Here is a 12,818-nt window from a genome sequence, read left to right on the forward strand (position 1 = left end):
CACCAACCAAATTTCCTTTTTTCTTCGTTCTTTTGGTCTAAACACCGACCAACTTCGCTTTGCCTTGTCGTCCTGTCATTTTGTGTCATCAACGTTTCATCTTCCATTTTGCAAAGTTGGATTGGTCCTGGAGATGCTAATTTTTTGTTGTTTAGTCCTGTCCCACAACAATCATATTTTTACCCTATTTGTTTTTTGTTCCTTCTTTGCAACGAAAAGCAGAAAACTCGCAGACACAAACGTAGCTCCTAGGGAGAGGGAGAGTGTGTTCAATTTCGACTACGTTTCCTTGTTCATCTTCTGTGCTGTGAGCTATTTAAACCCATCTGTGATCGAAATACCATCGATTGGGGCCTTGCCGTTTGGACGTTGAATCGGGACCGTCTCGGCGTTCGCTCGTTACCCGACGGAAAAATGCAGACGGTGGTGGCGAACCGGCCCTATTGCAAGTTCCACCAAACCCCAGAACCGCCATCTTCTTCTTCCGCTACCAAGGTCTGGTCTTTTCTTCGGCTCTTGCTTTTGCTTTGAGTATAGAATCGTGGGGATTTTATCGCTTTCCGTTTTGCTAATGGGGTTTCAAATTAAGCAGAGTTCGAGAATTCTTGGAGCTCATGTATGGCTGTTGAAGGGGATTGGTCCGTTGCCGCAGGCGTCGTGCCGCTTCATGCCGGTTTGGACCCCTACTCCTATGCGAAGACGAGGTGAGACGAGAAGCACTTTGTATAGAGGCCGCGTATATTTGCCTTGGATGTAGTCTACCTCGTCGTGCTGCTTGGGTGTACAGTTAGTTGATTACGAAACAGTGTCTCCAATAGTAGCAGGATTAAATTCTGCACAATCCGACTGAAAGTCGGTATCTTCATGTTTTATCGTTTCTGGTTACGTTCGGGTTGGGTTGATTATCTGTTTCACTGCATAAGAATGAGAGGAGAGAGAACTCTTAAGGTTTGTTTCCTCTTGGGTTAGTGAAGAAAAACCTTGTTAAGGCCTATTAGTTACTTGGACATACCAGTGAGTCTGTGAGGTTTTGTCTGTTTTGTCCTTAGGTGGTGTTTAAATGGGCGCTGCGGTTGTGACAGGAGAATGGACCAAGTGTCAGTCTCTATCGAGATGCATCAGAGAAGTCTGCCTTAGTCTGCCTTGTAGATTCATGATTATAGGCACTCTTGTTGAGATACAACAAGTTTTGATTTGACTAGGGAAGTTGTTTTTGGATTGACCTCATGGTAATTCAATTAGAGATCTATGAAGAACTTGTAGTTGTCTTGCGAGATAACGGAACATGTTGAACAGTTTTGAGGGGTCTGCCAAATTTTTCAATTTCTTCAGTTTTGTAGTTTAAGCATGGTCTATTTGATATTGAACTGTCTTCTTCTACATTTCTACCAACCCAAACATATGTACACATCTCTTATAATCTTCCTCTGGCAATCTTTGAGAGGTATCTTCTGGAAATGATAGCTTCAGAGGGTGCGAGCCTACTCAATTTTGAAACAAACTTTCCCCTGATGTGCTCCCTATTCAACCAAGCATCCTGTTCTTGTTTCTTCATCTGGAGTACTCTTTTTTCAGGGAAAAAATGACTGTAATTACTGTGGATTTTGCTAAGTGTTCCTCCATTCTTGACATGTAGTTGTGAAGGCCGTTGCTACACCTGATTCAATGGTGGAACTTCCACTGACAGCAGAGAATGTGGAGAGTGTGCTCGATGAAATCCGACCCTATCTAATTTCTGATGGGGGTAATGTTGCATTGCATGAGATCGATGGCAATGTCGTGAGGTTGAAGTTACAAGGAGCATGTGGTTCTTGTCCTAGTTCTGTAATGACGATGAAGATGGGCATTGAGCGTCGTCTGATGGAGAAAATTCCTGAAATTGTTGCAGTGGAACCAATTGCAGATGAAGAAACTGGCCTTGAGATGAATGAGGAAAACATAGAGAAGGTACGTAAGCTATTGTAGCAAATATATGTTGCTTGGCGTCAGTAACGCTTTTTTCCTTTTCCCAACTGTTAGGACTTTTTTCATGGGAGATTTCTCCTGAAAGCATTTCTTTTTGTTAACTGCTTCAAGGTCTCTAATTAGGTACCTCTGCTTGCTTCTTTTTTAACAAATTGGTTTGGATACTTTGAGTAATGGGGGTGTTGGATCCCTATGCTTGCGATAATGATTGGCTTGTCTTTTTCCTTTCCTGCTAGCTTCGTTTCTGTCCTTTTATCTGTCACTTATTGATGTTGAATGCTCAGCATGAGGTCCTCAACTTCATGAAACTATCACAAGTTGAGGATTAATTGCTGACCTCTTTTTAAGTCAAGCCTGACTACATTGACAACTAGGTCCCTGAAATTGGTTTGGATATTTTAACCAATGGAAGTTTTTATTCTTGTGCTCTGAAGTAAGGGTGTGTTTTTCGTTTACCTTTCCTGCTAAGTTCGATCTATCATTCTGTTTACCCTTTAGAGTTGAATGGCTAGCATCAGGTTCAGGTCCTCAAGTTCACGAAGAGCTTGCAAGTTGAGGATCCATTAGTGACCTGCCAACTGTATTGCAAATAACTCAAAAGTATCGAACATTGGCCAACAAAAATGGAGTGTAGGAAAGACGAGTGTGCAATTCATGCACTAAAATCTAGAACTTACCAAAAGAACTGAGACAGTCACAGAAAGGGGTTGACAAGTTGAGATTTGCATTTTTTTGCCAGAGCACTCCTGACCTTGTCTGTCCATCTGTATGTCTCAAATTGCATTTGCTTGAACAAGCCCTGGTTGCTTAGGCAACCCCATTAAGATATCTTATGTGCATGACCTGGAAATCTGCTGGCCAACATGTTATTGCATGATTATTTCAGGTTCTTGAAGAGATAAGGCCATACCTTGTTGGTGCAGCAGGCGGATCACTTGAGCTAGTGGCAATTGAAGAACCAATAGTTAAAGTTAGAATCACTGGTCCTGCAGCTGGGGTCATGACTGTTCGAGTTGCTGTCACGCAGAAACTACGAGAGAAAATTCCAGCCATTGCGGCTGTCCAACTTCTGTGATGTTTTGGACCAAAAAAAAAAACAACTTCTGTGATGTCGACAGCATTGGGTGATATGAAAGGTGTAAAGCACAAGTCTTCTTGTAGAAACAATTTTTATCACTAGAGGCACATGCAAATAATCTGTCTACATTTCAAACCTCACCCGATCAGTGCAGTAAATTGTGTACAGTTTTGAGAAGCTCTTATTTTGAAGGCAGAGATAATTTAGTCATTGATGTAGCTTTTACCACCTTGAGCTGCGGCAGTGGCTGAGCCTCTGCATCCATCTTCATGATTGTATTCCAGGCTGAGCACAAGTACGAAAGATTGATCTATTCGGGAATTTTCTTTAGTTATTGCCTAATAATAAAAAATAGCGAGATTATGGAAGTGAATATTCTTGCGGTTATTTTTAGTGTAGTACTTATTATGGAATTGATCAACGGCATTGGTAAAATTCACGGTGCTTAACAGAATTATACGTGTGCACATTTTACCTTGATGAGTTAACAGGAAGTACTAAAACCGGAGTAATATTCGATGGGATTTCCTCAAGATTTTCATATTTCAGATATAAAATAGAATTAAAGGTGGGTTATTGAGTTTTTCCTCTACTTTTCCCGTCTTGGAACTGAATCTCCCTTCCCTTTTGGTTGGACTTTGATTCTTTCATTGTTGTTCTTTAGTGATTGGTGATGGAGCTAATTCGCGGGAAACTAATTGCGACACAACGTTCTAAATTCAAAGCCTACGTCAAATTTGTTCTCTGATTTTTCAGAAGAAATAAAGATTGAACGAGGAAGAGAAGCACGTTTGGTTTGTCCGGTTTGTCAACCTTAGCCCAGTTCGGCTCCTGCCAACTCGCACGCCAGAACGAGTCATTCGAGTCAGTTGTTTGCATCCGGATTGTGAATGGAACTAGCTTCATTGCTCCTTGCCCCAACTACAAGCACGATCGACTAGTTAGTGCACCGAATTGGGGACCGCCGCTAACCCAAGCGGATTGGGTCTCGATAAAAATTGTTTCATGTGGCCTTAAGGAAGACAAAAATAAACAAGACGGATGATGATTCCTCATCACATCCTAAAGTTAAACGACTACATCAATCTTTAGTGTCTACCGTATATTGTTTATCCTCTGCACCCTGAAATCCACATCGAAGATTGCATTCATCGTATATGTATGGAGAAAACTTCACAAACCAAGATGTCAGCAGTAGCATTTTCATACTTTCCCTCAAAATTCATAAAACAAACAATTGTGAGTTCGACAGGGTACATTCAATTGACCACATACACAGCAAAATTGAGGGGACTATCAAATCTAACCAATAATAACATGATTCTTTTCCAGATTAATGCTCTAAGCTATTTAGCATAGGCAGAATAACAAATTAATCTGGAGCTTATGAGAAAAGGCTGCACGACGGCCTTCCCATCGCCATTCTGGTTTAACTTATTCCGCCACGCAGCATGACTCAGCATCAGCCTTCTAGAGCACAGCTCCGTTTAATCGTCGTATCCAAGTATGCAGAAATCAAGGGATCATATTTCTGAGTCATCTTTTAGTGACAGTAAAGTCTGACCACAGAATCAGCTCCAGCTGTGAACAACCAAGGTTGCCGTGGATGGAATTTGCAATCCAACACCCCTGCCAATAAGAAGAATAATAAATAAATAACAATATACCCAGATGTCAGTTTCTCATCGGTATGGCAAAGCTAGTTAGCTTGTAATTATATGTGCAGACAATGACAGTTTGAGAGTAGAGACCCGTTCCAGCAAAAATGTTTTGAACCATTTTCTTATAAGATGGGAATATGGCCCTCGGGCAGGATGCGATTTTCAAGTGTAACAAAATGGGGAAAATACGTTTTCTCCCCCCTTTGTAAGGTTTACGCAAGAATCTCAGACACAAATATCAGAGCAACTTAACTAAATCTTTGATAAAATAGAAAGGTCAGTTCTCTTTCAATCTGCTTCCACTACGCTGATGTCAAGATGAACCTGATGCACCATCCACGTTTATCCAAACTATAATCTGCTGCCGAGAAGTATCTTGGACAGAGACTGCATAGGTTTCAGGTGGCCCCAGGTTCTAGCCTCTCGTTAATTATGAAAGGCTCAAGATTTTGTCAACAAAGGAACAAATTAATGGTGACGTCTAAAAATCTTATGGCCAGAGCTGCTTTAAGACTTTGCCAACAAAGGAAGAAGCTTTTGCATTGCACTAAGCTGAGTGACATACAGCAGAATTGTGGACCTTTTAGTGGCCCCAAGCTAATTTATAGAAACTCACTCATCCTCGACTTGACATCCTTCCTAACACACGCCCCCCCCTCTACTTTTCCAAAAAAAAAAAGACAAAAATCAACATCAACATCACCTTTATCCCAAACTAGTTGGAGTTGGCGGTCAATGAACCCAAAAATAAATAAAATAAAAGCAAGACCGATTGAGGGAAAATAAATAATTATATAAAAAAAAAAACAAGGAAAGAAAACACTTCATGAAGCTAGGGATAGGTATTCCTTCTCTGTGTCAATATAGATTTATTTTTCATTGCAAATAGCACTTTAGCATATCATCGAATCTGAATAAAAAAGAGTACGAACGCTTACCTCTTCCATTTGAGTTTACATGCCCTCGGAGAATTTCCAAGGGAACAATGAGAGGGTTCTGGTTGAAATCAGAATAAACCATGCCATGGAACACATAGGCTGTGCAATCATCAGAACACGATGCAAAAAGGGGGTATGAACGATGGAAGGCCACATTTGTAATGTCTTTCGAATGACACCTGGCAATCAGAACAAACAAGTAACAAGCTGAAATCTGCCAAACTATGTACATGCAAAAAATAAAATTATCTACCCAGAAAAGGCAATCATGTAACTGAGTTTGATCAGCTACACTTCCCCAAAATGAAAACTCATCCGATTCCCATAACGTTTTCCTTGTCACAAAGATGATAGCAAACTTACTGGAGTGTTTTGTAAGGTTGAGATGAAAGGTCCATATCAAACCAACAGAGCTTTCCCTCTCTGCTTCCAACAATTACATTATCCCCTGCAAGGGAAGACAACTAAGAAATACGGGGATCTAGAAATCAACAAGAAGAGAACACTAACATCAGATTTTCGATCATACCTTGAGGATGAATCGCAATCGAGGAAACTTCACGAAGTCCAGTCTCAAGCTTTTTGATGAGCTTGTGCTTCAAGAGATCATACACGCGAATATTCTTCTTAGTTGAAACAAAGAAGATGGATCGAGAAGGATGAAAAACGGATGAAACTGGAAGACCATGCAACTTGAATGGGATCTTCTGAGTAATCTTCTTTGACAGCTGGTGTATTAAGATTGCTCTTGATTCACGTAAGGAAAATTAAAGGAAACATTTTAGAAAAAGTGACTAAACCTACTGCAAATTTAAAAAGTAACTATCACACACTCCTCAAATTATGGAGATCTCAAACCAGAAAATGCAAAGAAGCAAATAAAAGTTCTTATCTATTTTGGGAAGTCAACTGACAAACAATTTTCGCCCAGGACAATAATAAAAGAAAACGGAAGCTCCTGGCCAAAAGATGCTTCTACCAAAATAACAGGAAACAAAGATGGCAAGTAAACTACCACATTAAGCATACGCAGGTCTCTCAGCAACAGTCTCAATTGCGTCAAAGGCTTAAAGAGCAAGGATTATGAGTGGCAATGTGATTAGATCTCTTGTAACAAGAAAAAGTTGGGGTTCTCATTTCCTCTCATCATTTGTTGGCTGGTACAGAGAGAGAAAAAGGAGAGAATTTGAAGAAGAGTCTCATCATCTCTGGGATTACTCAAAGCTGGTTCAAAGCTTAGACCTTTAGTATTGCACAAAATTGCTCATGGATGCAAATACTCTGATTGACATTGATTCTTGTCTTACAAACAATGCCTATTTTCCCCACATACCTTCTACAAAAAAGTTTACCTACCACTACAACAACGGATGTTCTGGGTTCTTTCATGTAAGCCACGCTATCAGTGCTAAATATATATATCTTAATGCTGGGAGTATTCACTTCTCTTCAAATTATGTATTCAACTACCCCTCAAAGAGACGAATTGTCATAAAGCACTAAATCATAAGGATATCTGCAGGTGTTACTGTGGATAAATAGTCTCCTTTGCGATGCCATTCAACTGAGGTCACAGTCTGCACAAACCCAAGAAACCAGCACCCATGGCTTTAGCGAAAAGGCCTTCATAACAATGACTTGAGCACAAAATAATTCAAATAAATTCTAAAAGGGTACCTTGAAATGTCTTAATATGATTGCCTCATGCTTGTGCCTATCATCTTGAAGCCAGCTCACCAAGGGCTGCTCATCTATGCAGAGGCATATATCCGACAAAGTTAAGATCAACTTATCAACTTCAAATCAAACTTTGAAGAAATCTGACATAGGGAGACGAGTTTCAAAATAATGAGCCCAAATTGTTTGAGAACTAGAAGAGACTGACAGTGAATGATTTCTCAAAAGGATCACCACTGGGGTTTATTAAGCATTTATTGCATCACATGATTCCAAAGAAAACGACTGCTAACATTCAAACCGTATTAAGTAGAATATCTGTCTCCACAGGAGAGCATGTATTTACATACTATTAAAGGCAAGTTCAAGTTAAAGGTAGAAAACCTCTAAACAACGAACAATCCAAGTAGGAAATGTCTAAACACAAAACAGAATGACTTTATTTATAACAGGAAAAGAAACTTATTGAATTCACACAAATCCTCATAACTAAGTCTACTAACTATTCTGAAAAGAAAAGAGAAATTTACTACAGGACACCGAGGGGATAAAACTACACGCTCAATGAGGAGAACAATCCCAATCCAATGAGAACTCCTCATTGAATTGTGAAATCATGCTAAGCTCTATCTTCACCAAGTCAAAATATCACGAAACTTGTCTGAACTTCAGAGTTGCAAAAAAATGGTAACAAACCTACCAGAGTCACCTGCTGTCCCCGATATTTCAACCTGGAGAAGTTCCTTAATCTTCTCCTGATCTTCTTCATTACCCATTCCTGTGTTAATAAGTAGTACATCTTGGCCCCTGCAGAGACAAACAAGGCAAAAAACATCAACATAAACATGTGAAGCCAGGACGAGGATAGGAGATTAAACACCAAATTGCTGGAACTCACGCAGCAATTGCCAAAATTGGAAGCTCAGACAATGGATTCCAGGATACACACAGGACCGGTTCACCTATAGTCCACACCCCACGACATCTGCCAGTTTCAACCTCCCAAATGCGAACAGTTCCATCAGCAGAACCTTCATTTGCCACAATAGAAGACAAGATGGTGAGTCTAAAAGTCATGAAATTCAAAGAAAGAAGAATCTGTTATTACACGCACCTGAAGCAATCCACTGCCCCGAAGCTTCAGTGGAAATCGACACAACAGCACCCTCATGACCTCTGTACTCAAGATAACATGTCACTGGGTAAGGCTTAAGATCCTTCCGGCTAGGTAACTTGGGCTTCAATGACTCGGGGTCAATGTTAAGCTGAGGCATTACATTGCAAAAATCAATTCGTTGACGAAGTTTGAATTGCAGTTGCTACTTGCTAGTAAGTACATAATTATACTCAAAGACAGCATTGGTCTCCTCTGGCATCATCCAGGCCACCCATATCGGCTTACCCGTTTTTTCCAGGCTCTATATGACATGTAGAGATCCATGCATCGCTCAAAAGAGTCATTAACAGCATTTTCATAAGCCGGCACACTTTTGAGAGATGTGTACCTAGATAGAAAGAGAAATAAATATAAAACCAGGATGCAACACAAAAAGAAGACCAGTCGAGAAAACGGGAAATATCACATTTACCTTCTAGGAATGAATTTAGGGCGATCTTCCTCATACATAAGCTGGTAGGAATTTATCTCTTCCTGTGTGGGTATATATTCTAAAGAAGGATTATAAGATTCTTCATGGCCTGGCAAAGAGGAGAGGAAGAAAGAGGTATTTGTCATCAAAACTCATAAAGAAAAATGGATTGACTATTAATGAACTGTGGAAGATAAATCACCTGGTAATTTGGGTTTTGGTGCAGGGATATAGGCTAGATGACCAGCCCTGTCCTTTGAGTTGGGATCATCTCCCCACAGGTTATAGAAACGTGGCTCTTCCTTTGGCTTGTCTAACTTAATTAATCCCTCCCGTAATGCCCTAACATACTTTGCAACCTGCATATGTTTGGTGACCAACATGAGCCATGTTCACATGATAACAATGATATTCTGATGCAAAACGCAATGCATATATCAGCAACCATTGGTCCTAAGGTGAATTGCAAAGTAGAAAGAGTATAGGCAGGTTATTGAGTGCTTCAGTTTCCCACCACGTTGGTATATATTCAGGGCTTCCCCAGTATAGCTTAAAGACACTCAAATTGAACAGTCAACAAAATACTAAGAGAGAGAGAGAGAGAGAGAGGAGGAGGAGGAGGAGGAGGAGGGGGGGGGGGGGGTGTGGAGAAGCAATAGTGCACTGGATAACAGAAAATTGAGTATCTGAAATGGATCTCAGCTATTAGGAATGGTAAGCAGCAATTGATAAGCACAGTTCAAAGCCAACCACAACAAGGGTAGAAGCTATCAGGATCTACACCCCAGTAAAGAATCGTAAATGCATTTAAGGAATACTGACTTCTTCCCATATGTCATTCAAATAGGGAAATGCTGAAAAGACTGACCTTTTTGGCCTCCCATTTTGAAGGAATGAAACGTCTCTTTGGTTCTGGGGCATTTGATAGTGGGTGTTTTGCATCATCCCATTTGAAAAAGTCAACATAATCCTGCATTTTAGAAAGAAAAAAGGTCACATTGAAGCCCCTACAATAAGTAAACCTAAGTTTATAGCACAATGATGACAAGTGGCACAAACCGGATATGGATCAAATCCAGAATGCGGTGCTTTTCCTTTGAGCAGTCTACGAATAAGTCTTGTTTCGTCTTTAGTCAGCTCTACTACCTCATCATTGTACTCATCGTGTATCTTGCGCCTGAATAGAAATAAAATAAAAAACACATGAAATTCTATATAAACCAATTAATCAAAGTACAAGATAAGAGCAATCTTTTTCAACTTTCTTAAAGGAATTCTAAGCAAGCTCTCAACTCAGATTAAGCACCAATTGGATAGAGGCAACTGGCAATGCAGAAAAACTGACAAATCAAGGCTAAAAAATGATTAGACAATCAGAAAAAACAATTTCCATGGGTTGAACTTTATTAAGCAAAAGCATCTTATGATGACAAATATTAATCTGTCAACTTTTTTCTAAAATTTAAGACTAAACAAATTAACCAATGAGGAAATAAAAATATTGCTCAACTAAACATTGTAAGAAGAAGGATGAGAAAAGGGAACAAAATACTAGACGTTGCAAAAAACAGATAGTCAACTAGAACCAATGTCAAAGTGAGAACAACAATGCCCCATCTCCTTGATCTTTGGATAGGGACTCCATACTCTGTTAAATTGCTAAATTAAAGGATGTGACAGACCATGAGTTTGAGGCACATGGTACTTTCAATATTATCCTATGAGGACCTCAATAGAGAGAAACCATTGAAAGGACAGTTGAACTCACCAATTTTTTGAGTCATCAGCACTAGCAAGAAAAGCATCCAATTTATCTTGTCTTTCTTTCTTTTTTATCTTTTTCCCCTTTACGTCGTAACCAATATGTCCTTCATCCCTATACCACTCAAGAGGAACATCACCAATTGTATTCCGTGAAGGAACCTGTAAATTACGCAAGTGTCAATCGACCATAGGTGAGCATCATACAATTCCAAATATGCTCCCAGTCTAGAGAAGTAAGCAGACCTCGTCTTCGGATGAATCACTCTCTTCAGCTCTTCGATCCGATTCAGAGATTTCACTTTCACCATCATCAATTTGGGCATGATCATTGCTCAATTTACCTTTATTGTTTGTTTTAACAGAGCCCTGCCACAAATGCCCAGCAACAGCATTAAGTTCCGGTTTAGGGCAGAAGATCACAATACAAACAAGTTCATCATGGCAGAGCAGACAGAACAAAGGCTTTCTCTGTTTCATAATGGAAGCACAAGAAATGACATATTACAAGTTCTAACCACAACTCTAGTATTTGCATTCAATTGACTTCCCATCAGGTGTTCTCCTTCAGGATCTTCTTTCCTTCTATTTATTATGGAATTCTACTCGAGCTTCAAAGGTGAAGTTGACTCAGAGTTTCCTCGTAGTAGTCCTTTTATGCCTTAGAACCAATACTAAATGTACGAATAAGTTCGCTCTTCTCACTAAGAAGCAGAGATATATGACAGTGAAGAAACAAAGAAGGCAATTACCATGTACCTTGTGCTCTTGTGAGTCACTTTCTCCGGACTGTGTCTCCTCCGACAACTCAAATTCCTCAGAATTTCCATCCTCAGACTCATCCTATAATCATGAAAAAAAAAGAAAAAAAAATTGATTAAGCCTCCGCTGGGGAAAAAACCTGCCAGTCGCAAACAAGCATGCACAAACTGGAGCTACACAAAAACAAAAGAGCATGTAAACCATACCTGATCAGAACCGGAACCAGTAGCACCCTCTTCTCCAGACTCCGCGTCCTCTTCCCACGACCCATAATCTTCGGAATCTCCATCATCAGAGTAATCCTACCACACGCAACGCATCCATCTCAAGAAGCGAATCGACAAAGACAAGAGCAACAGAGGAACGCAAAAGCAAGACCAAAGCAAAAAAAATAAAACCTCATAATCGGAGCCCGAATCAACCGGCGAACCTCCGCCGTTCAGAGCCTCCGGGTAGGACCGAGCTCCTTCTTCATACACCTTCTCCTCTTCCTCGTGTTTCTTCATCTTCTCTTTCTTATCAAACGCTCCCATAGCTGCTTTCTAGAACGAAGGAAGAAGAGACCGCCACGGATTGTCCCAGAAGAAGCGCCACGGATTGTGGCAGACGAGGCCTTCGCAGCTTGTACTAGGGTTTAAGGGAGGAACAAGGCAGAGGGGGCCTCTCCGTCCGCGCCTAATACCGTTTTGCATTGCCATTTAAAAAACAAAAGGAAAAAGAAAAAATACATCAAACGTTTTAAAAACAATTGTAAATTAGCACTATTAATAGAGCGAATGGCCAAAAAATTTAAAACATATAAAGAAAGGAAAATAAAATTTAAAATAATAAAATATTATTAAAAATTATCCGCGCCGGTGTCCAGTTAGTATCGGATAGCCAAGGTTGGCCAAGAGGACTAAATTGACATAATTACAATAGGTGTATAACTTTTATGGTAATTTTCCCCGATCCATATAGAAAGTAGGAGGAAAATTGCCAAAAAATTTTAAAAGTATCAATTCAGTCCTAATTTTTTTTTCCAATTGAGTCCTAAACCTTTTCCAATTGTGTCAATACAATCCATTTGATCAATTGGCATTAATATGTATAATTTTTAATAAAACTTTTTAAATTTTTTAATAATTCTTTCTCTATCTATTTTGTCTTATTTATTTTTGGGCTGGCAGAGGTCATTGGCACCTCCTGTCGGCCCTAACCAACAAAAAAAGAAAAGAACCAAAGATAGAAAAAAATAGGTAAAAATAAAAAATATTGAAATATTATTCGAAAAACGTTCATATCAACGTCCCAAATGGATTGAATTGACACAATTACAAAAGGTTTAAGACTCAACTGGCAAAAAATAAAAAATTTAGGACTGAATTAGTACAATTAAAATGGGTTT

At 39.6% G+C, this 12,818-nt stretch overlaps 2 protein-coding genes across 5 annotated transcripts; one reads left to right on the forward strand and one right to left on the reverse strand.

Moving 5' to 3' along the window:
- The first annotated feature begins 221 nt into the window (after positions 1-221).
- LOC115727035 (nifU-like protein 2, chloroplastic) lies at positions 222-3,253 on the forward strand. Of its 2 annotated transcripts, none has more exons than XM_048278779.1 (5): positions 222-495; positions 590-704; positions 1,637-1,947; positions 2,852-3,044; positions 3,079-3,253. In XM_048278779.1, exons 1-4 carry the CDS (start codon positions 415-417, stop codon positions 3,038-3,040), a joined length of 696 nt encoding a protein of 231 aa, XP_048134736.1. In that variant the 5' UTR covers positions 222-414; the 3' UTR covers positions 3,041-3,044; positions 3,079-3,253. The 2 variants fall into 2 exon arrangements, with proteins under 2 accessions (XP_048134736.1, XP_030513014.1); XM_030657154.2 differs by having other exon boundaries at positions 224-495; positions 593-704.
- A 919-nt stretch (positions 3,254-4,172) lies between these two features.
- On the reverse strand, positions 4,173-11,959 carry LOC115727031 (ribosome biogenesis protein BOP1 homolog). 3 transcript variants are annotated; one of them, XM_048278778.1, is made up of 19 exons: positions 11,830-11,959; positions 11,638-11,733; positions 11,429-11,512; positions 10,916-11,038; positions 10,677-10,831; positions 9,968-10,085; positions 9,777-9,878; positions 9,111-9,267; positions 8,909-9,017; positions 8,722-8,824; positions 8,434-8,584; positions 8,218-8,350; positions 8,029-8,126; positions 7,320-7,393; positions 7,159-7,219; positions 6,172-6,399; positions 6,006-6,090; positions 5,643-5,821; positions 4,173-4,672 (listed from the first exon to the last, which is right to left on the reverse strand). In XM_048278778.1, exons 1-19 carry the CDS (start codon positions 11,935-11,937, stop codon positions 4,587-4,589), a joined length of 2,250 nt encoding a protein of 749 aa, XP_048134735.1. In that variant the 5' UTR covers positions 11,938-11,959; the 3' UTR covers positions 4,173-4,586. The 3 variants fall into 3 exon arrangements, with proteins under 3 accessions (XP_048134735.1, XP_048134734.1, XP_030513007.2); XM_048278777.1 differs by having other exon boundaries at positions 8,020-8,126; XM_030657147.2 differs by having other exon boundaries at positions 8,020-8,126; positions 11,422-11,512; positions 11,830-11,925.
- Between the last annotated feature and the right edge of the window lie 859 nt (positions 11,960-12,818).

The sequence above is a fragment of the Rhodamnia argentea genome, chromosome 5 (assembly GCF_020921035.1).
Source record: "Rhodamnia argentea isolate NSW1041297 chromosome 5, ASM2092103v1, whole genome shotgun sequence".
NCBI lineage: Eukaryota > Viridiplantae > Streptophyta > Magnoliopsida > Myrtales > Myrtaceae > Rhodamnia > Rhodamnia argentea.

What these genes read in the sequence shown, in the direction of transcription:
- LOC115727035 (XM_048278779.1), top strand. Translation starts at nt 415, where the DNA reads ATGCAGACGGTGGTGGCGAACCGGCCCTATTGCAAGTTCCACCAAACC. An exon ending in CTTCTTCTTCCGCTACCAAG is followed by an intron (nt 496 to 589) that starts GTCTGGTCTTTT and finishes TTTCAAATTAAG; the next exon opens with CAGAGTTCGAGAATTCTTGG. An exon ending in TACTCCTATGCGAAGACGAG is followed by an intron (nt 705 to 1,636) that starts GTGAGACGAGAA and finishes CTTGACATGTAG; the next exon opens with TTGTGAAGGCCGTTGCTACA.
- LOC115727031 (XM_048278777.1), bottom strand. Translation starts at nt 11,937, where the DNA reads ATGAAGAAACACGAGGAAGAGGAGAAGGTGTATGAAGAAGGAGCTCGG. An exon ending in GATTGCGATTCATCCTCAAG is followed by an intron (nt 6,091 to 6,171) that starts GTATGATCGAAA and finishes CTTCCCTTGCAG; the next exon opens with GGGATAATGTAATTGTTGGA. An exon ending in CAACCTTACAAAACACTCCA is followed by an intron (nt 5,822 to 6,005) that starts GTAAGTTTGCTA and finishes TCTGATTGCCAG; the next exon opens with GTGTCATTCGAAAGACATTA.